The sequence below is a fragment of the Lynx canadensis genome, chromosome D1 (genome assembly GCF_007474595.2).
Source record: "Lynx canadensis isolate LIC74 chromosome D1, mLynCan4.pri.v2, whole genome shotgun sequence".
Classification (NCBI taxonomy): domain Eukaryota; kingdom Metazoa; phylum Chordata; class Mammalia; order Carnivora; family Felidae; genus Lynx; species Lynx canadensis.
The window spans coordinates 104,236,587-104,260,147 of NC_044312.2; the positions used below are offsets into that span (position 1 = coordinate 104,236,587).

General features: G+C 39.9%; 2 protein-coding genes across 3 annotated transcripts; both read left to right on the plus strand.

The window, feature by feature from the left end:
- Nucleotides 1–7,863: 7,863 nt before the first annotated feature.
- Nucleotides 7,864–8,799, plus strand: LOC115525788 (olfactory receptor 4D10). The gene has a single exon (XM_030333152.1). The coding sequence runs from the start codon at nucleotides 7,864–7,866 to the stop codon at nucleotides 8,797–8,799; it is 936 nt and encodes a 311-aa protein (XP_030189012.1).
- A 9,008-nt stretch (nucleotides 8,800–17,807) lies between these two features.
- LOC115525726 (olfactory receptor 4D11) lies at nucleotides 17,808–22,348 on the plus strand. Of its 2 annotated transcripts, XM_030333046.1 has the most exons (2): nucleotides 17,808–18,707; nucleotides 22,331–22,348. In XM_030333046.1, the coding sequence occupies exons 1-2, from the start codon at nucleotides 17,808–17,810 to the stop codon at nucleotides 22,346–22,348; spliced, it is 918 nt and encodes a 305-aa protein (XP_030188906.1). The 2 variants fall into 2 exon arrangements, with proteins under 2 accessions (XP_030188906.1, XP_030188905.1); XM_030333045.1 differs by lacking the exon at nucleotides 22,331–22,348 and having other exon boundaries at nucleotides 17,808–18,743.
- The last annotated feature ends 1,213 nt before the right edge of the window (nucleotides 22,349–23,561 follow it).

A 23,561-nucleotide genomic window follows, 5' to 3' on the forward strand; every position in this document is an offset into this window, starting at 1 on the left:
TGGATAACTTTCCTAACCTGAAGAAAGACACATAAATCAAAATCCAGGAAGCACAGAGGACTCCCATAATATGCAACAAAAACCAACCATCAACAAGGCATATCATAGTCAAATTCACAAAATACTCAGGCAAGGAAACAATCATGAGAGCACCAAGGGAAAAAAAGTCCTTAACCTACAAGGGAACACAGATCAGGTTTGCAGCAGACCTATCCACAGAAACTTGGCAGGCCAGAAAGGAGTGGCAGAATATATTCAATGTGCTGAATCAGAAAAATATGCAGCCAAGAATTCTTTATCCAGCAAGGCTGTCATTCAAAATAGAAGGAGAGATAAAAAGTTTCCCAGACAAACAAAAATTAAAGGAGTTCATGACCACTAAACCAGCCCTGCAAGAAATTTTAAGGGAGACTCTCTGAGGGGAGAAAAGATGAAGGAAAAAAAAAGACCAAAAACAACAAATATTAGAAAGGACAAGAGAACACCACCAGAAACTCCAACTCTACAAGAAACATAACGGCAATAAATTCATATCTTTCAGTATTCACTCTAAACATCAATGGACTAAACACTCTAATAAAAACATATAGGGTAACAGAATGGATAAGAAAACAAGATCCATCTATATGCTGTTTACAAGAGACCCACTTTAGACCTAAAGACACCTTCAGACTGAAAGTAAGGGGAGGGAGAACAATCTATCATGCTAATGGTCAACAAAAGAAAGCCAGACTAGCCATACTTATATCAGACAATCTAGACTTTAAAATAAAGACTGTAACAAGAGATGAAGAAGGGCATTATATCATAATTAAGGGGTCTATCCACCAAGAAGACTTAACAATTGTAAACATTTATGTTTCAAAAGTGAGAGCATCCAAATACATAAATCAATTAATCACAAACATAAAGAAACTCGTTGACAATAATACCATAACAGTAGGGACTTCAACACCCAACTTACAACAATGGACAGATCATCTAAACAGAAAATCAACAAGGAAACAATGGCTTTGAATGGACTGGTCCACTGGACCAGATGGACTTAACAGATATATTCAGAACATTTTATCCTAAAGCAGTGGAATATACATTCTTTTCCAGTGCACATGGAACATTCTCCAGAATAGACCACGTTCTGGGACACAAATCAGCCCTCAACAGGTACAAAAAAATTGAGATCATACCGTGCATATTTTCAGACCACAATGCTATGAAAGTCAAAATCAACCACAAGAAAAAATTTAGAAACATAACAAATACTTGGAAACTAAAGAATATCCTACTAAAAAATGAATGGGTAACCAAGAAATTAGAAAGGTAATTAAAAAGTACATGGAAGCGAATGCAAATGATAACATCACAGCCCCAAACCTCTGAGATGCAGCAAAGGCAGTCATAAGAGGAAAGATACAGCAATCCAGGCCTTCCTAAAGAAGGAAGAAAGATCTCAGATACACAACCTAACCTTACCCCTTAAGGAGCTGGAAAAAGAACAGCAAATAAAACCCAAAACCAGCAGAACACAGGAAATAATAAAAGATTAGAGCAGAAATCAATGCTATAGAAAACAAAAGACAGTAGAACAGATCAATGAAACCAGAGCTGGTTCTTTGAAAGAATTAACAAAATTGATAAACCACTAGCCAGTTTGATCAAGAATAGAAAGGAAAAGACCCAAATAAGTAAAATCAAGAATGAAAGAGGAGAGATCACAACCAACACAACAGTAATAAGAAAACAATAATAAGAGAATATTATGAGCAATTATACGCCAATAAAATGGGCAATCTGGAAGAAATGGACAAATTCCTAGAAACATATACACTACCAAAACTGAAACAGGAAGAAATAGAAAATTTGAACAGACCCATGACCAGTAAGGAAATCAAATTAGTAATCAAAAATCTGCCAAAAAACAAGAGACCAGGGCCAGATGGCTTTCCAGGGGGACTTCTACCAAACATTTAAGGAAGAGTTAACACCTATTCTTTTGGAGCTGTTCCAAAAAATAGAAATGGAAGGAAAATTTCCACACTCTTTCTATGAAGCCAGCATTACCTTGATTGCAAAACCAGAGACCCCACTAAAAAGGAGAACTATAGACCAATTTCCCTGATGAACATAGATGCAAAAATCCTCAACAAGATATTAGCCAACCGGATCCAACAATACATTTAAAAAAAATTACTCACCACAACCAAGTGGGATATGTACCTGGGATGCAGGACTGGTTCAATATCCACAAAGCAATCAATGTGATTCATTACATCAATAAAAGAAAGGACAAGAACCACATGATCCTCTCAATAGATGCAGAGAAAGCATTTGACAAAATACAGCATCCTTTCTTGATAAAAACCCTCAAGAAAGTAGGGATAGAAGGAGCATACCTCGAGATCATAAAAGCCATATATGAACGACCCAATGCTAATATCATCCTCAATGGGGAGAAACTGAGAGCTTTCCCCCTGGGGTCAGGAACAAGACTGGGATGTCCACTTTTGCCACCGTTATTCGACATAGTATTGAAAGTCTTAGCTTCAGCAATCAAACAACAAAAAGAAATAAAAGGCATACAAATTGGCAAAGAAATCAAATTTTCACTCTTCACGGATGAGATGATACTCTACATGGACAACCCAAAAGACTCCACCAGAAAACTGCTAGAACTGATATGGGAATTCAGCTAAGTTGCAGGATATAAAAATCAATGTACAGAAATTAGTTACATTTCTGTATACCAATAATGAAGCAGCAGAAACTTGTATGTAAATTAAAAAATAAACTAAAAATTTAAAAAAATAATAATAATTTAAAAATAAATAAAAATAAAAAAGTTTTTAATATTAAATTGTTGTCAAACTGGTTTCCATACAACACTCAGTGCTCTTCCCAACAGGTGCCCTCCTCAATACCCATCACCTACCCTTCATTCCCTCCCACCCCCCATCAACCCTCAGTTTATCCTCAGTTTTTAAGAGTCTCTTATGGTTTGGCTCTCTCCCTCTCTAACTTTTTTTTTTTCCTTCCCCTCCCCTATGGTCTTCTGTTAAGTTTCTCTGAATCCACATGAGAGTGAAAACATAAATAAATAAATAAATAAATAAATAAATAAATAAATGTAAAAATGTTTAAAAATAATTTAAAAATAAAATAACTCTTAAAAAAAGACATTCATAATCAAAAATAAAATAAAATAAAATTTGGCGCTAAAAAGGAAAGAAAATTTCCTTAATTCAATAAAGAATATCGGTCAAAAATCAAAAAAAAAGTATTTGCAAATCATATAGGGTTAATATCTAAAATATATAAGTAATTCATACAACTCAAAACCCCCCCAAACACACACACACACACACACACACACACACACACACACAATCTGATTTAAAAGTGGCAGAGGAGGGGCACCTGAGTGGCTCAGTCAGCTAAGCGCCAGGCTCTTGGATCTTCTCAGGTCATGATCTCACAGTCCATGAATTTGAGCCCCATATCGTCTCCATGCTGACAGCATGGAGGCATGGAGTCTGCTTGGGATTCTCTCTCCCTCTTTTTCTGCCCCTCCCCTGCTTGCTCACTCTCTTTCTCTCTCTCTCAAAATAAATAAATAAACTATTTTAAAAAATGGCAGGGTGCCTGGGTGGCTCAGTCAGTTAAGCATCTGACTTCTGCTCAGGTCATGATCTCATGGTGTATGAGTTTGAGCCCCACATTGGGTGAGCCCTACTTCTCTCTCTCTCTCTCTCTCTCATCCCTCTCTCTCTCTCTCTCTCTCTCTCTGCCCCTTGCTCACTCGAGCCCTCTCTCTGTCTCAAGAAAAAAAAAAGATGGCAAAGGAATGGAAGATATTTCTTCAAACAGGACACACAGACAGCCAACAAGTCCATGAAACATGTTCAACATTACTAAGCACCAGAAAAGTGCAAATCAAAACCACAATGAGATATCAGTTAACACCTGTTTGGATCGCTATCATCAAAAAGGCAAGAGGTAAGTGTTGGCAAGGACGTGGAGAAAATGAAACCTTTGTTTCCACTGTTAGCAGAAATATAAATTGGATCAGCCTCTGTGGAAACCAGTATAGACATTCCTCAAAAAATTAAAAATAGAACTACCATATGATCCAGCAATCACATCTCTGGGCACATATCCAAAGGAAATAAAATTAAGATCTCAAATACGTACGAGCACACCCATGTTTATTGCAGCATTATTTACAATACAGGGAAACACTCTAAGTGTCCATAAATGGATAAATGTATGTATATTTATGTATGTATATTATACATATGTATATATGTACACACACACACACAGTGGAATATTTTCAGCCATAGAAAAGAAGGAAATCTTGTCATTTGTAACAATATGGATGGATCTTGAGGTCATTATGCTAAGTGAAATAAGCCAGAGAAAGAAACACTGTATGATCTCATTTATATGTGGAATCTGAACTCATAGAAACAGAACATAAAATGGTGCTCTCCGGGTACTGAGGGGTGGGAGAACTGGGGAGATGTTAGTTAAAGGGTACAAACTTTCATTTATAAGATGAAAAATTTGAGGGGAACCTAATGTAAAGCATGGTGATTATGGTTAACAATACTGTATTATATACTTGAAAGTTGCTAAGAGAGTAGATTTTAAGTGAGCTCACCACTAAAAGGAATTAGTAATTATGTAAGGTGATGGAGGTGTTAGCTAACCCCACAGTAATAATCACTTTGCAATACATAAATGTATCAAGTCAATACATCATATGCCTTAAACAGGCACTGATATATGTCATTATATCTCAATAAAGCCAGTGGAGGGATTACCTATCTCAAATATACAACCTGTCTCATGCAGTTTTTATCTTTGTAGATTAGTTTAATATACTTAAACACAAACAAAATGGAAAAGCAGGTAAATCCAAACCCATTACCATTCTAGAAACAGTGGAAGTGCATTCTATACAAAGTCAAGCCATTCAATAAATTGAGTTAATCTTAAATAGCTATTGTTTAGAGAGCTTTACTAACATACTTATCTAGCTATATCCAAATTGAGAGATGTGCAGAATATAGGAAAACAGGGGAAATGTGCATTCCCCAAACACCACCTAAATCATGCTTCTCTACATGTGGAGACTTACAACAACATCATGAGACTATAATCATCCTGTGTATAATTAGAAATTGAACTAGCAGCAAAGGAGTTTAAGTCCAGTTCTCTTGTCGTTTTCTGGCAACCCAATTGAAACTCAGTTGTATATAGTGTCCTCTGAGTCTTGCAAGCCATGAAAATTGGACCCTTGTGGTCTCTTGGACACCATATTTGGCATGTTTTAACAATGTTCTGATTGAGCTGTGGATAAGAGAATAGATTTCCACTACTGCCTCTAAATAATTTGGACACGAATCAAAATGTATCCATCTGCGTGTGTCTACGCATGTGCCTATCATGGTGACTTTTTAATAAATCCCATTGAAACTTCATCTCCACCAGCACAATCAGGCACTTGACTTCTTCCCTGCCCAATAATATTCCTTTTGCAATTCTTATATTAGGCCTGAGGCTGAGGGATTTGTACATAAGATAGAGATACAGTAGAAGTTCTTGAATCTGTGATGCTTTGAATCTGCCCGTTTTCTCTTGAAAGGAAAGCAAAGATACTACAATTTAGTTTTCCAAAAGGCTTTACCTTCAGAAACAAAATTTTTAAGAATTATTGTCTCCAAGTGTACTATCCTGCATTGTTCCCCAAAGCATACAATTTTTAGTTGGAATTTCAGGATCAATGGAATCCAGGAAAGATGTTAAACTTTCAGCTAAGGTTAAGATTATGCATAGTGAAATTGACATGTTGTTGTTCTGATTATGTATAAATAGTCTGACTTTGATATTTTTCCAGGTATATTAAACACTTCAGAGCCGAGATGATCTTCGCAAGATAGAAACAATAAAGGTAGGTATTCACTATGGGGAAGAGGGATGCTGTGTTAAAAGGGATTCCAGAACCATGGCCCATTCAGTGTAAGGGAAGACATCATGCATTTGTTGCTACCTTTTGAGTTGCTTATCAGTAAAGCCACCTCAGATTAAGATTGATGTAAATAGAGTTTCCAGAGCCCTGTTTTGCCAAATTCCTATCTTTGGACAGACACTTTTATTATCTAAAATTAGACCCTCTCAATAAGATTGAAGGGGGGAGGGGCACCTGGGTGGCTCAGTCGGTTAAACATTATTGATTTCGGCTCAGGTCATGATCTCACAGCTCGTGATTTCAAGCCCCGAGTTGGACTCCACGCTGATATTGTGGAGCCTGCTTGGGATTCTCTCTTTTTCCTTCTCTCTGCCTCTCCCCTGCTCATTCTCTCTCTCTCTCTCTCTCTCTCTCTCCCAAAACAAACTTTAAAAAAAAAAAGATCGAAGGGGGAAAAATACTATTTCTTCCTTCCTATTTCCATCTCTTTCTTCCTTCCAGCCAAATGTAGATTCATAATACATTGCATATGAAAAACAAGAATAGCATTAATACTTACTAAAGGATGGTGGGAAACACTGAATGGATTAACTTTTTATAACTCTTCACACATAGTAAGCATTCATGAAGTAGGAGCTGTTGATGCTCCTGGAAATCAGGATATCTCTACCATCCCTCCTCTCCCACCAAATCTACCTTCACTTTTCTCACGACCCATTTCACATTTTATCATGCATCATGTTCATCAATGTATGCTAATCACCCACTTTTGTTAGGCTGTCAACACTTGGACAAAGTGGTCCAACTTAATCTTATACGAAGATTGCAATAAATATTCCCTTACTAAGTATAAGGTAGAACAAATAATAATTACAAAAACTCCTAAGAATTATCAATAACAGTGTATTAAAAAGCAGGCATAATTCTAATAATACTAATGTCTCTTCTCGCTGTGTGACCTCTCCCTCTTTTAGCTGTGATTCAAAAAAAAGAGGCAGAAAAAAGTGTGATGGATACAGAATAGACCACTCCTCAAAATCAGGTTATTATCCTTATTCTCTCCCTCAAACTCTGGCAAGTTAAGTTATAGAAGATGAAAAAGTTCTAGAAAATTGCTGTATAATACTGTGCACCTAAGAATTTGTTAAGAGGGTAGATTTATGTTTCAGTGTTTTTATAACAATAAAAAAATGTTATTCTTTGAGATTTGGATTTATACCTTGTCTTAATCTGTTTTCCAGTAACAATTTTTTAATATTTTTAAATAATTATTAAGCAAATAATCTGATTAGTATAAAGTAATAATCACAATAGCAAGTTATCTACATGGAATAATAGGTTGCAGATTTAAGAAATTCAACATAAAGCAGCCAAGAGCAAGGAAAGTGACTCAGCAACATTGAAATAAGGAACAGAAACACATCCCTGTCTAGAAAGACAAGACCCTTTTGAAGTCAACAGAATATTTGCCAATATGAACATTAAACTTGTAGACTGTAAGCCTGCAATGGCTGGAAACATGTCTAACCTCATATGCTTCAGACAGGTCCTGACATTCTATCAATTTGCGTAGAATAAAAAAATAAAATTTAAAAAACCAAAATAAATAAAATATTCTATGTAAATGTCCCTACTAACATAAATGCTTATTCATTCCAAAATTAGTTTTATAGGAAAAGAATTATTGAATGACTTTGCATGTGATCATTTGATTTGATCACCAAAGTGATTGCAATCTTAAAAATTTGGACGGCTCAACAAATCACAAGCACTACATCCACATGGGCAAGATTCTGAATTTCAGTCTTAGTGCTTAAGAAGAAAATAAAATAAACAGCCAAGTACTTTCATAGGAAGTAGCTTGGAACAAAAGGGAAAAAGAAAATGACTTCATGGAGCTGAGAAACTGCACCAGGGTGAAAGAATTTACTTTCCTTGGTCTAACCCAGAATCAAGAGCTGAGCTTGGTCTTATTTCTTTTCCTGCTTCTCGTGTACGTGACAACTCTGCTGGGAAACCTCCTCATCATGGTCACTGTGTCCTGTGAATCTCGCCTTCACACCCCCATGTACTTCCTGCTCCGTAATTTATCTATTGCCGACATCTGCTTTTCCTCCATCACTGCTCCCAAGGTTCTGGTGGACCTGCTGTCACAGAGAAAGACCATCTCCTTCAACGGCTGCTTCACCCAGATGTTTTTCTTCCACCTTGTCGGAGGGGTGGATGTATTTTCATTATCAGTGATGGCATTGGATCGATATGTGGCCATCTCCAAGCCTCTGCACTACGTGACCATCATGAGTAGAGGTCGTTGCATTGGATTCATAGTGGCCTCCTGGGTGGGGGGCTTTGTCCACTCCATTGTGCAGATTTCCCTGTTGGTTCCACTCCCGTTCTGTGGACCCAATGTTCTTGACACTTTCTACTGTGATGTCCCCCAGGTTCTCAAGCTCTCCTGTACAGACATTTTTATGCTTGAGTTGCTGATGATTTCTAATAATGGACTGCTCACCACACTGTGGTTCTTCTTCCTCTTGGTGTCATATATGGTCATATTATTAGTAGTAAGGTCTCAGGCAGGGGAGGGGAGGAGGAAAGCCATCTCCACCTGCACCTCCCACATCACTGTGGTGACCCTGCACTTTGTGCCCTGCATCTACGTCTATGCCCGGCCCTTCACTGCCCTCCCCACAGATAAAGCCATCTCTGTCACCTTCACTGTCATCTCCCCGCTGCTGAACCCCTTGATCTACACGCTGAGGAACCAGGAGATGAAGTCAGCCATGAGGAGACTGAAGAGAAGACTCATGCCTTCTGACAGGGAATAGACAGGTAGCTCACTCCTTCTCAGCACCCTTGAAAACATTTGTCCATGAAATAAACTGCTATTTATTCAAGGATTTCTGATTAACTTTTAGATTTCTTCTAAGACCCAGAGGACTTTCAAAGATTCTGCTCAGCATGCAATAATAATGACAAAATCTGGGTTTCATGTTACAAAAGAAATCAAATTGTTAGCCAGAGAGGTACATGTTGTTTTTGCAATACAACCTTGGAAGAAATAAGAAAAACAGAATCAAAATATACTCAGTTTTATCAATTTGGAATTTTCTATTCTATTGAGATACAATTATGTGAAAATAAATAAAGTAAATAAACCTCATTGAAAATGGAGTTGGGGAGTTCTGAAGGGGGAGCTCTCACACTATCACTGGCTGTAGGAGGCATGCTGGCCTTCCCCAGCAGGAGGAGGGAAGAATTTCTCCTTGCCCGGCAACAGCCCAGCCAGTGAGAACTCAGCAAAAACAGCCCCTCCCAGCTTCCTCTTTTCACCTATAAAAGCAAGTTTCTCTCCCCTGTTCTTGCCATTTGCCTATGGTCTGCTGTAGTTTGCTTGTTCTGAATAGCAGTTCCTGGACCATTCCCAAATAAACTCATTTTTCTGGTAAAATAACTGGCTCTTTTGTTTTTTAAGGTCAACATTACTTGGTGACCACAAAGGAACCTGAAGGGGATGAACTGGTAAGGAAATAATGGCCCCCGGAAGCGTGTGAGGTACACACTGGAGCCCCTTGCACTCTCTGCTCCCCTGAGTCATCGTTTCTATTTCAGTTCCACCAGATCCAGGTTCCCTCCTTCTGGTTGACCTCCACAACTGTATCTGGGATCTGTTTGTTCATTTGTTTGTTTGTTTTTAGGAAGGCACTGCCCCTTGTGACTACTCTTCTATTAACCGAGTCTCTGGTTTTGACTAATGGCATTTGAATCGGCCAAATTCTCTCAGGAAGGTCCTCCTTCTGGGCCCCAGTCTGGTTTTATGTTTGAAAACTATGGTCTCAGGCACCTGGGTGTCTCAGTGGGTTAAGAGTCTGACTTCGGCTCAGGTCATGATTTCATGGTTCATGGGTTTGAGTCCCGCATCAAGCTCTCTGCTGATAGCTCAGAGCCTGGAGCCTGCTTCCCATTCTGTGTCTCCCTTTCTCTACCCTTCCCTCACTCACGCTCTCTCTCTCAAAAAAAATCAATAAACATTTAAAAAAGAATTTCAGGGGCGCCTGGGTGGCTCAGTCGGTTGGGCATCCGACTTCGGCTCAGGTCATGATCTCGCGGTCCGTGAGTTCGAGCCCCGCATCGGGCTCTGTGCTGACAGCTCAGAGCCTGGAGCCTGCTTCACATTCTGTGTCTCCCTCTCTCTCTGACCCTCCCCCATTCATGCTGTCTCTCCCTGTCTCAAAAATAAATAAACGTTAAAAAAAATTTTTTTTTAAATAAAAAAGAATTTCAAACTATTAAAAAAAAACCACTATGGTCCATCCTAAGGAGCACTTTAAACTAATTGGACCAACTTAATCAAAATTAATTTGGAATTCCAGTGGCCATTAGGGGGCACTTTTCATCTCCTCAAATTTGCTTTTCTTAGATTAGAATATCACAGCTCTAAAATAACACAAACAGGGGCACCTGGGTGGCTCAGTTGATTGATCTTCCAACTTTGTCTTGGGTCATGGTCTTGTGGTTCGTGGAGTTCAAGCCAGTCATCAGGCTCTCTGCTGTCACCACAGAGCCCACTTCAGATCCTCTATTCCCCTCTCTCTACCCCCCTTCCCCACTGGTTCTCTCTCTCTCTCTCTCTCTCTGTGTCTCAAAATAAATAAATAAACTTTTAAAAAACAAATAAATAAATAATAAAATAGTAAAATAAAATAACACAAACAGATGGGATGCCTGTTTCAGCTGGTATTGAGGCTTCCAAGTGTATTCAGGAGTCCAAAATCACTTCTTTGTAAAATACCATTTCTAAATTAACTGAGGCAAACAGGTAATGTAAAAAAAGACAAAAAATGCTTTTGAGGCTTCATTCTCCCCTCCACCATCTTCATTATCTCCATCCCCATTTTTATACCCTCCACTTCTCTCACTGAACTTCCCATGTTCTGCAAACCTCTCCCCACTCTCTCCTCCTCCAAACCCATTAGAACCTGTTCCTCTAAAATTAGACCCTCTGAGGATCTTAATGCTAAGCCCATAATTTCCTGTGTCTTCTGAACTAAGGCTGAACCATAAGCCATAGTTAAAGATTGTCCCACAGTTACTGAAGGTGGCTCAGTCAGTTGAGCATCCCACTCTTGATTTCCGCTCATGTCGTCGTTATCTCATGATTCCTGGGATCGAGACCCAGGTTGGGCTCTGCACTGACTTCACAGAGGCTGCTTGGGATTCTCTCTCTCCCTCTCTCTCTGCACCTCACCTGCACTTGTGTGTGCACATGCTCTCTCATTCTGTCCCTCTCAAAATAAGGAAATAAACTTTAAAAAGATAAACAATAAAAGATGAACATGATAAATGCCATGCTGGGAATGCTCTGGCAACTCCTTTTGAAGTCACTGAGAGGGTACCTTTGCTCTTGGCTACCTTGGCCCAATGGGCTGAATAGTACACTCTTGCTCAGGATTGCATTTTTAGCCAAGGACAAAACTGCAAATATCTAAACTGATGGTAGGTATGCCTTTGGAGTAGCTCATGACTTTGGAATGCTATGGAAACAGTGAGGCCTCCTCACTTCCAACAGGGACAAAATTTTAAATGGCCTTCATGTCCAAGACTTATTAGATGCCATACTCTTATCAGCCACTTTGGCCATCATCAAGATCCCTGGGTGTCCAAACTTAATTCCCTGGAGACCAAAGGAACCCACCTTGCTAATATTTCCACAAAGAATGCTTTATGTATCCCAACAAGAGAAGGGAAGAATTTCTCCTTGCCCAGCAACAGCCCAATGATAATTCAGTGAAAACAGCCCCTCCTTTTTTTTTAGATCAACAAAATTAATAAAAATGGTGTATACTTAAGACGTACAACTCAATGTTTTGACATATATAAATGACCATAGGGGGAGACTGCATTAAGGTGGGATCCCTGTTATTTCCTAAAACTGCATGTGAATCTACAATTGTCTAAATAAAGTTTTCAATTAAAAAAAAGTGCCTATCTACGTATATACTCAGACATTCCCACTACATTCCTGCCTTGTTATCAGGAAGGGAGCTGAGACACATACTAGAGACATAATACATTTTGGGCATTGGGGTTCTACAAGATCTTTCGTGAGGTAATCACATCTTTATGAAGTAAACAGATCTGAATTAAGTTCATCGTCTGACTCGTTAATATTAATAAGTTAACTATTACCTGAGGATTGTTCCACCTAAAGCCCACAGTCCAGTGGTTGAGAGCAGGTGCCTTGAAGTTAGCACAGCTTGAGTAAGTATGCAGACCTCACCAAATTATGAGTTCTGTGACCTCATGCAAGGTTCTTACCCTGACCTTCCTCTGAACCCCAGACCCGTTGGCCACCCCACCACTGCATTCCCTCAGCACCCAGTGCTTGGCTCTAGCACAGAACTCGGCATCCTGTTTCCAATTCCCTGTTCTCTTTCTTCCTATCTCCCCCCACTAGGATTATGCTTTATTCATTAATGGATCCCCAGCATCTGGCACAAAAAAAAAAAAGTTCAGGGGAGCCTGAGTAGAGTTTGGCCAAGGATAGAATCTTTCTCACTGCTACAGAATTTTAGGCCCTAACAAAAATGTGTGTTCCTAAGTGTATGTACCTAATTATGTCTTAATTACTCCCACAGAAACAATCTCACCATCAGCAGAATTTTTCCACAGCCACATCCAACTATATTCCCTCTGATAATTCTTACACCAGTTTTGGGATTAAGGAATTGGTAAATATAACGGGGCACAATGAATTAACATGGGAAAGACAAGAAAATACTATTTCCTGAGTCTGTCCTTTTGCACATAAAGATAGAAAAGTAGCCACTGAAATCACTGGCCTTCAGAGGGCTATGTAGCACAATTTTCTGAAGCTGAATGCTTCCTGAGGTTCATGTGAACATAATTTAAGATGGAACCTTTGAGAGAAGGTTGGAGATTTTAGGTAAGAAGTATAACTCTACATGAGTGTGTGTGTCTGTAGTGTCTGAATGTCTATGTATAAGAGTGAAAAATAAGGGGCGCCTGGGTGGCTCAGTCAGGTAAGTGTCTGACTCTTGATTTCAGTTCAGGTCATGATCTCACGGTCATGAGATCAAGTCTCGTGTTAGACTCTGTGCTAAGCATGGAGCCTGCTTGGGATTGTCTCTCTCTCTCTCTCTCTCTCTCTCTCTCAAACAAAAAGTGTAGATAGATAGATAGATAGATAATAGATAGATATAAATATATATTATATATAGATATACACTATATATAGATATACACTATATACACACTATATCTACATCTACATCCTTATCTATATCTATATTGATATCAATAGATATAGACGATATAGATAGATATGGATATAGATATAGATATAGATATAGATATACATATACATATACATATACATATACATATACATATGAAAAGATGGAGAATCTGGAGGATGTTGTCTGAATTACCGAAGGTAGTTTGTGAACATGGGATGTATTCCTTTCTAACAAGACTGACTCAGGGTTTGAGGTACTTTCTACCCTTTTATATAGATAATCTATTATTTACATGGGGGGCCCTGTGGAAGACTTTAATAGCTAGGTTGGATTTCCTCAATAACTATTGAGTTGATATTTTCTGATGAGCATTTTGTCTCTCTCTTTAACTAGTCAGGATTGATAGTTGAGCCATCATTCAGTTCAACACACTCCATTTACTAATGATCCTCCAGTATCAACATAGTACTAATCATAACAGATAACCAGCCTGTATGCTGACACCTTCACATGTGTTAGTTCATCTAATTGTCATAGTCACCCTGTGAGATGGGTATTATAAGCCCCATTCTATGGATGCAGAAGTCAAGTCTCTCACTTGCCCAAATCACCAAGCCAGGACTTGATCCCAGGAGGCTCTCACTGCAGAGACCATGTACTGGACTTCTCTGGTTTGTTAAAATGATATCAGACAAGAAGCCAGATCAAGCAAGCCCTCTTCTTACTATCATACACTGTCACCACCCGCTGGGCCATTCTTACTGCCATTAAAGAAAAACATCTCCTAGTTTCATGAAAACAGTGTGTTCTGGGGCCCCTGGGTGGCTCAGTCGGTTGAGCATCTGACTCTTGATTTCAGCTCAGGTCATGATCTCAGGGTCGTGAGATCGAGCCCCATGTTGGGTTCCATGCTGAGCAAGGAGCCTGCTTACAATTCTTTCTCTCCCTCTTTGCCCCTCCTCGCTTTCTCTCTAAAAACAAAACAAAACAAACAAAACAAAACAAAAAACAGTATGTTCTGATGAATCTGTTTTAGAATACATGTCCTGGGAAATATACAGTCCCTCTAAAAGATTGGCAGTCTAGGGGCGCCTGGGTGGCGCAGGGCTGATGGCTCAGAGCCTGGAGCCTGTTTCCGATTCTGTGTCTCCCTCTCTCTCTCTGCCCCTCCCCCGTTCATGCTTTGTCTCTCTCTGTCCCCAAAAAAATAAATAAACGTTGAAAAAAAAATTAAAAAAAAGATTGGCAGTCTATTTAAAGACGCTGTGTGTCTGTGAGAGTAACTGACTTAGTGATTTTCTTTGCGATAACACACATAGAATCACACTTATTATGGATTATGGATTGGGCAATGCTCTAAGTATTGATGCTTTTCCAAGATTAATTCACTTAATCCTCACATGAATCATATGAGGGAGATGCTATTGTTTCCAAATACTGATGCAGAGATTGAGGCCAAAGGGGTGAATCAACTTGCCCATGTTTGCATAAGCAGTGAGTGCCCAGCTGGGATGTGAGCAGGCAGGGTGGTGCCCAAGCCCCCCAGGTACCCGCTGTATGCTGTGATACCACTTAGTAGTTCTTTTCAGCTTTCCATATTAAATAGACTTTGGACAAAATTTCACACAGATGCCATAAAACTTGGTGGGAATATGAGCTAAGTGAAAAGAAATATCTTCGTTTGACCTGAAAAGCACACACACACAAAATTGAGAGGGAAGTGATGTTCACTTCTCTTTTGTTTCTGATTATGGTCAGAAACAGGAGATAAACTTCAAAGAAAGAAATTAAGCCTCGTTTCAAGGATTCGTGAAAGAAAACGAAAGGAATTCAAAAGCAGTAAGATTATATGGTAAGTACACATTTCACATTATAAGAAACTGCCAAGCTGTTTTCACAAAGGGTCACACCATTTTACGTTCCCACCAGAGTTCCAATACCTCTCCATTTTTTGTCTATTCTTTTTTCTATGTTTATTTATTTTATTTTAAGAGACAGAAAGAGAGCATGAGCAGGGGTTGCGGCAGAGAGAGGGAGGGAGAGAGAGAATCCCAAACAGGCTCCACGCTGTTAGCATAGAGCCTGATGCAGGGCTTGATCCCATGAACTGTGAGATCATGATCTGAGCCAAAATCAAGATCTACTGAGCCATCCAGGTGCCCCTGCCTGTTCTTGATATATTTGTCTTTTTTTATATTGGCCATTCTAATAGGTGTGTACTCTGATTTTAATTGACATTTCCCCAGTGGTAAATGATGCTAGCATCTTTTCATGTGTTTATTTGTTATTCCTATGTCCTCCTGTTGAAGTGTCTTTTCAAACCGTTTGTCTCTTTGTGTTTTATTTAGGATATTGGTTTTCTTATTATTGAATTTCAAAAGTTACAAACATTATACTCCTAGGTACTTACCCAAGAGAAGTGAAAACACATGTCCATACAAAGACCTGTACATGATTATTTATAGCAGCTTTAATATGTAATAGCCAAAAAACCAGAAACAACCCAAATTGTTCATCAAGTGAATGGATAAACACACTGTGGTATATCCATACAACTAAATGGAAAAAAATATTGGCACACACAAACTTATGGATAAATTTTATGAGTGGAAAAAAAACCAGTCTATGTTATAGGATTCAATGTATAGAAAATTCTAGAAAATACAAACTAATATATACTGACAGAGAGCAGATCAGTGGCTGCCTGAAGAAAGAGGGGCAAAGAGGACATATAACAAAGGGTCATATAACAAGAACACTTTTGGAGTGACAGATATGGTAACTATCTTAAATATAGTGATTTCCTTGGGTATATGGTTATGTCCAAACATCAAAGTATACACTTCAAATACATGAGCCTATTGTATATCAATGATAGCTCTATAAAAAAATAATAATAATTTTTAAGAAACAAAGTAGAACAATGGTCAGAAGAGAAACTGTGAGTTACACCTTCATTTCCATAGCTGAGGAGCTATTCATCACACACGGATTTTGGTACCTAAAGTAGTGTAAAATAAAGGTAGAAGTAAAGAAGTCTTGTTAAGTGAGAATAGACCACTGAGAAGAACTTCATGACCTTAATTTTTTTTATTTTTCATATAATTAAATTTGCAATTTATTTTTTTAAGTTTATTTATTTTGAGACAGAGGGTGAGAGAGAGAAAGAGAGCATGGGAGGGGCAAAGAGAAAGGGAGAGAGAGAATCCCAATCACGCTCCATGCTGTCAGTGCAGAGCCCAACTTGGAGCTTGAACCCATGAACCATGAGATCATGACTGAGCCAAAATCAAGAGTCAGTGATCAACTGACTGAGCCACCCAGGCGCACCTAAATTTGATTTTAAAAAGGGAGAGTGGCGCCTGGGTGGCTCAGTCGGTTAAGCCTCTGACTTCAGCTCAGGTCATGATCTTACAGTCTGTGAGTTCGAGCAAGTCTGTAAGTTCAAGCCCTACATCAGGCTCTGTGCTGACAGCTCAGAGCCTGGAGCCTGCTTCAGATTCTGTGTCTCCCTCTCTCTCTGCCCCTTCCCTGCTCATGCTCTGTCTCTCTCTGTCTCAAAAATAAATAAAAGCATTAAAAAAATAAAAAATAAAATAAAAAATAAGATAAAAAAATAAATAAATAAGGGAGGAGTGTTTCTGTGGAGTTCAGTCCAAAGAGAACCATTTTGCAGATAGTGGTTCTTTTTTTTTTTTTTTTTAATTTTTTTTTTCAATGTTTATTTATTTTTGGGACAGAGAGAGACAGAGCATGAACGGGGGAGGGGCAGAGAGAGAGGGAGACACAGAATCAGAAACAGGCTCCAGGCTCTGAGCCATCAGCCCAGAGCCCGACGCGGGGCTCGAACTCACGGACCGCGAGATCGTGACCTGGCTGAAGTCGGACGCTCAACCGACTGCGCCACCCAGGCGCCCCCAGATAGTGGTTCTTAAATCATTTAAATGGAACATGCAGGGGCAGTCGGTTGAGCCTCCAACTCTTGATTTTGGCTCAGGTCATGATCCCAGAGTCATGGGATGGAGCCCCATGTTGGGTTCTGTGCTGAACATGGAGCCTGCTTGGGAATTCTCTCCCTCTCTCTCTCTCCCTCTGCCCCTCTCCCCTGCTCATGTGCTCTCTCTCTCTCTCTCTCTCTCTAAAATTAAAAAAAAATTTTTTTTAAATGTTTACGTGGAGCATGCAATCTGGAAAAGAAACTAAACACATTGCCTTTCCCACACACCAAATTGACTCCATTTTTTTATCCCTCATGCTCCAAGAGTCCCTTCCTGAATATTTCACATCTACCTGTTTATCTTGAACATGTAGAACTTCTATACTTATTTTTATGTCACATCTAAAATATTTATAATTTACAGAAGAATAATTATATGCATGCCTGTATTAGTCAGATGTCATTTCCCACACACTAGCAGTAATTTCAGAACAGCCTTTCATGTGTTAACAGCAGCTCCCTAGTTTTCAGTCCTAATACCTAACTCTTTAAACCTGATATGTTAAGGGAGAGTGAACACTTTCTGTGATAATACTTTTCATTTTTCCCAAGCTGCACAAAGAAGAAGAAACATGATTCAATGGAGTTGGGAAATAGCACAAGGGTAAAAGAATTTATATTTATGGGACTTACTCAGTCCCAAAACCTGAGTTTGGTCCTATTTCTTTCTTTGTGCTTGGTATACATGACAACTCTTCTGGGAAACCTCCTCATCATGGTCACTGTGACCTGTGAGTCCCGCCTTCACACGCCCATGTACTTCCTGCTCCGCAATCTCTCTGTCTTGGACATCTGCTTCTCCTCCATCACCGCTCCCAAGGTCCTCGTAGACCTCCTGTCAAGGACGAAGACCATCTCCTTCAATGGTTGCATCACTCAGATCTTCTTCTTCCACCTCCTCGGGGGGGCAGATATTTTTTCTCTCTCTGTCATGGCCTTCGACCGCTATATGGCCATCTCCAAGCCCCTGCACTACGTGACCATCATGAGCAGGGGGCGATGCACTGCCCTCATCGTGGCCTCCTGGGTGGGGGGCTTTGTCCACTCCATCGTGCAGATTTCCCTGTTGCTGCCCCTCCCCTTCTGTGGACCCAATGTTGTTGATGGCTTCTACTGCGACGTCCCCCAGGTCCTCAAACTTGCCTGTACAGACACCTTTGTACTTGAACTCCTGATGATTTCCAACAATGGCTTAGTCACTACCCTGTGGTTTATTTTCCTGCTTGCATCCTACACAGTCATCTTGACAATGCTAAGGTCTCAGGGAGGGGAGGGAAGGAGGAAAGCCATCTCCACCTGCACCTCCCACATCACTGTGGTGACCCTGCACTTTGTGCCCTGCATCTACGTCTATGCCCGGCCCTTCACTGCCCTCCCCACAGATAAAGCCATCTCTGTCACCTTCACTGTCATCTCCCCGCTGCTGAACCCCTTGATCTACACGCTGAGGAACCAGGAGATGAAGTCAGCCATGAGGAGACTGAAGAGAAGACTCATGCCTTCTGACAGGGAATAGACAGGTAGCTCACTCCTTCTCAGCACCCTTGAAAACATTTGTCCATGAAATAAACTGCTATTTATTCAAGGATTTCTGATTAACTTTTAGATTTCTTCTAAGACCCAGAGGGCTTTCAAAGATTCTGCTCAGCATGCAATAATAATGACAAAATCTGGGTTTCATGTTACAAAAGAAATCAAATTGTTAGCCAGAGAGGTACATGTTGTTTTTGCAATACAACCATGAGGAGACTGAGGAGAAGACTCATGCCTTTTGTAATGGAATAGTATAAGTATCTCCAACCTCTTCATCACCAAGGACTCCTTTCATTATTTTTTCCATAAAGTCATATTTATATAACCAAATACATTGTCAATAAACCAACTATACTTACTAGATAGCAATTTATTTTCCTATTTATTTTTTTTAATTTTTTTTTCAACGTTTTTATTTATTTTTGGGACAGAGAGAGACAGAGCATGAACGGGGGAGGGGCAGAGAGAGAGGGAGACACAGAATCGGAAACGGGCTCCAGGCTCTGAGCCATCAGCCCAGAGCCTGACGCGGGGCTCGAACCCACGGACCGCGAGATCGTGACCTGGCTGAAGTCGGACGCCCAACCGACTGCGCCACCCAGGCGCCCCTTATTTTCCTATTTAATAGGTTACTGATAACTTAAGTTTCTGGTGAGCATGCAGATAACTAGTATTATAGGACTGAGCTGATTGATGTGTTTCTATTCAAGGACAACTATATGGCGGGTAAAGACATAGATTGAATCTAACACCTTTTTCAACAGGCAAGTTAATAGAAGTCTAGGTATGAGTGATTTGCTCAAAATCTTATATCAAGTGAATTGCAGAGAAAAGTCTTCAGATACCTAATCTATTGTCCTTCTGCCATAAGAAGGCAATGTGTTACATTACCAGAACTGTCTACACCAAACTGCAATCCTGTTCTAAGAAAGATCTTATGATCCGTGCCCCTGTAGTACACATATATGGGTGCATATGTCCTATCACAGATTAGGGAATTTTCTCACCTTAAACTCCATATGGGGATGTGACCACTGAGAACCTCAAGTAGTATGTAATGGTTGTCCTACTGGATTCCTATCAGGAATGAAGAAACTTGGACCTAAAAGGATTTATCACATGCAGAGCCAGACAAGCCAGATGCACATTCTCATGATAAGTTTAGACAAAAGCAGAACCTCAGGAATCCTATACGAAGAGCAACCCATTCTCATTATTTAAGAACCAATTCCAGTCTCATTGGCTTCACTATTAAGGATTTACATTCTTCCCACCAAAGAGGAAGAGAGGAGGTGTTCAAGAAAGTAAAATTCTTTTTTTTTTTTTCAACGTTTATTTATTTTTGGGACAGAGAGAGACAGAGCATGAACGGGGGAGGGGCAGAGAGAGAGGGAGACACAGAACCGGAAACAGGCCCCAGGCTCCGAGCCATCAGCCCAGAACCCGACGCGGGGCTCGAACTCACGGACGGCGAAATCGTGACCTGGCTGAAGTCGGACGCTTAACCGACTGCGCCACCCAGGCGCCCCGAAAGTAAAATTCTAATCAGTCTGTTTTTCAATCCGTTGATGTTTGGGAAGATGTGGTATAGGCTAGTGTTTTATCTGGGAGAGCATGGGAAAGACATAAAGTAAAAAAGTAAAGCCTTGTGACCTGGATCCAGATCCTATCTCTGCCATCTACCAGCTGTGTGACCTTGAGCAAGTTATTTTATCTCTCTTCAGGTCATAGTTCATTCATGCAAAGATACTTATAATGTCCATTTCATGGAGTCATTGATATAGTTAAAAGGAAATGGTATACGTGAAACACACAATGCCCAGCAGATAGTAAATGTTCAGTGCAAGACAAATGTCATTTTCAATATCACCCTTACTGCTCTGCCTAACACACATTCAGTCCCCCATGAGCCTATTGCACTCTTCTCCAATATGGCCCGTATTCCTCATTATCAAGGAAAAAAACCTGATGGGATAAAAAGCAAAGTAATGTACACTGAATTCAAAGCATCTATCATCTTAAAATTTCTAGTGTTCTGTCATTAAAACATGACAATAGATTTGCTTGCTATTCATTCACATCAAAGAGACATCCTATAGCTGATGAGATACAGCACAGGAGAGTTTCATACCAAAAGAATAATGAGTCAAAGATAAACCCTAGCTGTGAAGGTGATATAAGGGGTCAGACAAAAAAGTCAGACAGACTCACTAGGCTAGAAGAGAGCCCAAGTAAAGTTAGCCAAAGGGTAGTGAGTATTGGGGATGAACTTCAGTTATATCTGTCATTGGATCTGGGCTGGCCTCGTAATCATTCATCAACTGACTGGCTCAGTCATTTGCCATTCCTGTCACTTGATCAATCAATTCCAACTTTTTACAGTATTAACCTACTTCCTCTAGCATGAAAATTCTAAGAATAATTCACACTTAAGTCACCATTCATAGAGTCCTGCTACATTACTTGTATAGCTTTGGTCTCGAGTCCTTAGGCTTTTCTTTATGAAATTGCCTATAAAAAATGCACACCACAAGCCACTTTATGGTCCATTTCATGCAAATATGTCCTATCCTTTCCTTCGTATCTCATATTTTTACTGCTATGTCAGAACTGGATGGCACCGAAGATATATGGGGTGTGAATCATTGTATCACTGGAGCATAATCCCAAAGGTCGAGAACCCAGAAACCTCTTCCACACCATGGCTCCCGACACTTCCTCAACCATCTCTAAATAAACATACAACATAACCTGATCAATAATTCAGGGGAAGGGAAAAGCAATACATCTGATTACACAAACATACATCATTTATATGGATGACATAAAATCACAACATGGATGGGCTGCATTTTTTCCATTTAAATAAGCTTTTATTATTTTTGCAGTTCTGCTGTTAACAGCCATAGGAAATTTAACAGACTCTGGGTATACGTAGAGCTTTCGAATTACCCTTCCCTGCATTACTCCCTGAATCAAACGTTTTAATGATAAACATCTCTGGGTACCTGTGAACCCAATAACATAAAATAACTCCAAAATAATTAAATTGATGAATATCAAGAACTGTCACTGTGCTACGCTCCTAGGTCCTAAGTGAACTGTGGATTTCAGAGATGTAGTAGATTAAGGTAATTGCAGAGGGACAATGTACCTATTGCATTAAACAGAAATTGCACAGATAAATCTACACTGTCCAGTCTCTGAGAGCTGCCCTATCAGTAGCCACAGAGCTTTAATTTTTTCCATTGGTACTCTTTTACTTAAGTTTCATTTCCCAGCTGATTGCAAGCAAATCGATTTTGGTCAGGAGGAAGACTGCACAGTTCCATATGGGGATGGTGTCGTTGAACACAACTTTTCTTCTTGAGCCAAGGGGGATAATGCACTGTCTCATATACTTCCTCCAGAGAAAAACTTGTGTCCTGAATGTGCATTGGGACCTCTGCATTATGTGTGAGATGGGGCAGAGAGGAGATGAGGGAGTCCCATAGGAACTCCGCTGAATTGGCCACTCAGCTTCCCTGCATGTACCCAACAGTATTCCCTTTGCTCATTCCTATATTTGGCTTGTGGCTGAGGGACTAATTGAGATGGCCGAGGCACTATAGGGCAAAGTGGAGAAGTCAGTTGGATGTGATTCCCTGAAGCTTCCTTTTCCCACTTACAGAAAGAAAGTAACAAAATCACTAACCTTGAGGTTGGCTTTCCATTAAACACAGTATTTCCCCAGAACGTACTTCCTGTCAGATGCAGCCGGAGCTTCATAAGAAGATCAATTTCCCATTTGGAGACTGAAGTTGGATAGTATTGGTATGTGTGAATCTTCTGAAACTGGAAAGCTGTTAGTGTTGATTTTTCAGAAATGCCGCAAGTGTATAGAATGTTTCTATTGAAACCATAACTCAAATCAAGCAAATAAAAGTGGTGGTTTTTCACAAAAGGGGAAGTAAGGATTACAGAATACAAGAAGGTCAGTTGGCTTCAGGGATGTGATATATTCTACTTGGTGAGATGTCGAGATTCAAAGTGTTTTGAAAGTGAGATGGTGCTAATATCCCAGCTCTCAGGAGGGTGACTGCCTTGGAAAAATACACCAAGACAACAATTCCTGAATTTAGTATATGTTTCTTGGCTGGGAATGGAAGTATGGGGGCTTTGAGTAAGGTGTTTTAATGGTTAGCTTGTTTATCTGTGCCTTTATGTGCTGATGAGCATGAATCATGCTCCTAAAATTTTTAGGGATTCAATTAAGGATAGAGGCCTTTCAATATTGGGAAAGAGAAAACTGTGACATGAGAAATTCCATTCCATGTAGAGAATGTGCAGCATTTGCTCAGTGGGAAGCTGGGATGTGAGGGTAGCCCTCAGGCTGTAGGCTCTGTCCAAGCTTGACAAGCTTGTTTCCAAAGGATGAGGTCTCCTTGGGGGTGATTTATTTTTAATGTTTATTTATTTTTGAGAGAGAGGAAGAGCATGAGTGAGAGAGGGGCAGAGAGAGAGATGGAGACACAGAATCTGAAGCAGGCTGCAGGATCCAAGCTGTCAGCACAGAGCCCAATGCAGGGCTCAAACTCACGAACTATGAGATCATAACCTGAGCCAAAGTCAGATGCTTCACCAGCAGAGCCACCCAGGTGCCCCACCTTGGGAGTGATTTTTAAGAAATTCTTATGATCTGTATTTTGACCTTGCAAAGACACATAAGATTGTATTTCTTTGTCCATTTCCCCCTCACACTCACTATAATGCATGTGTTTTGATGCAATATGCACAATATACTTTCAAAGTAGCTTTCCCA

Bases quoted from the DNA above. Each gene is read 5' to 3' on its own strand.
- LOC115525788 (XM_030333152.1), top strand. From the start codon at position 7,864: ATGGAGCTGAGAAACTGCACCAGGGTGAAAGAATTTACTTTCCTTGGT.
- LOC115525726 (XM_030333045.1), top strand. From the start codon at position 17,808: ATGGAGTTGGGAAATAGCACAAGGGTAAAAGAATTTATATTTATGGGA.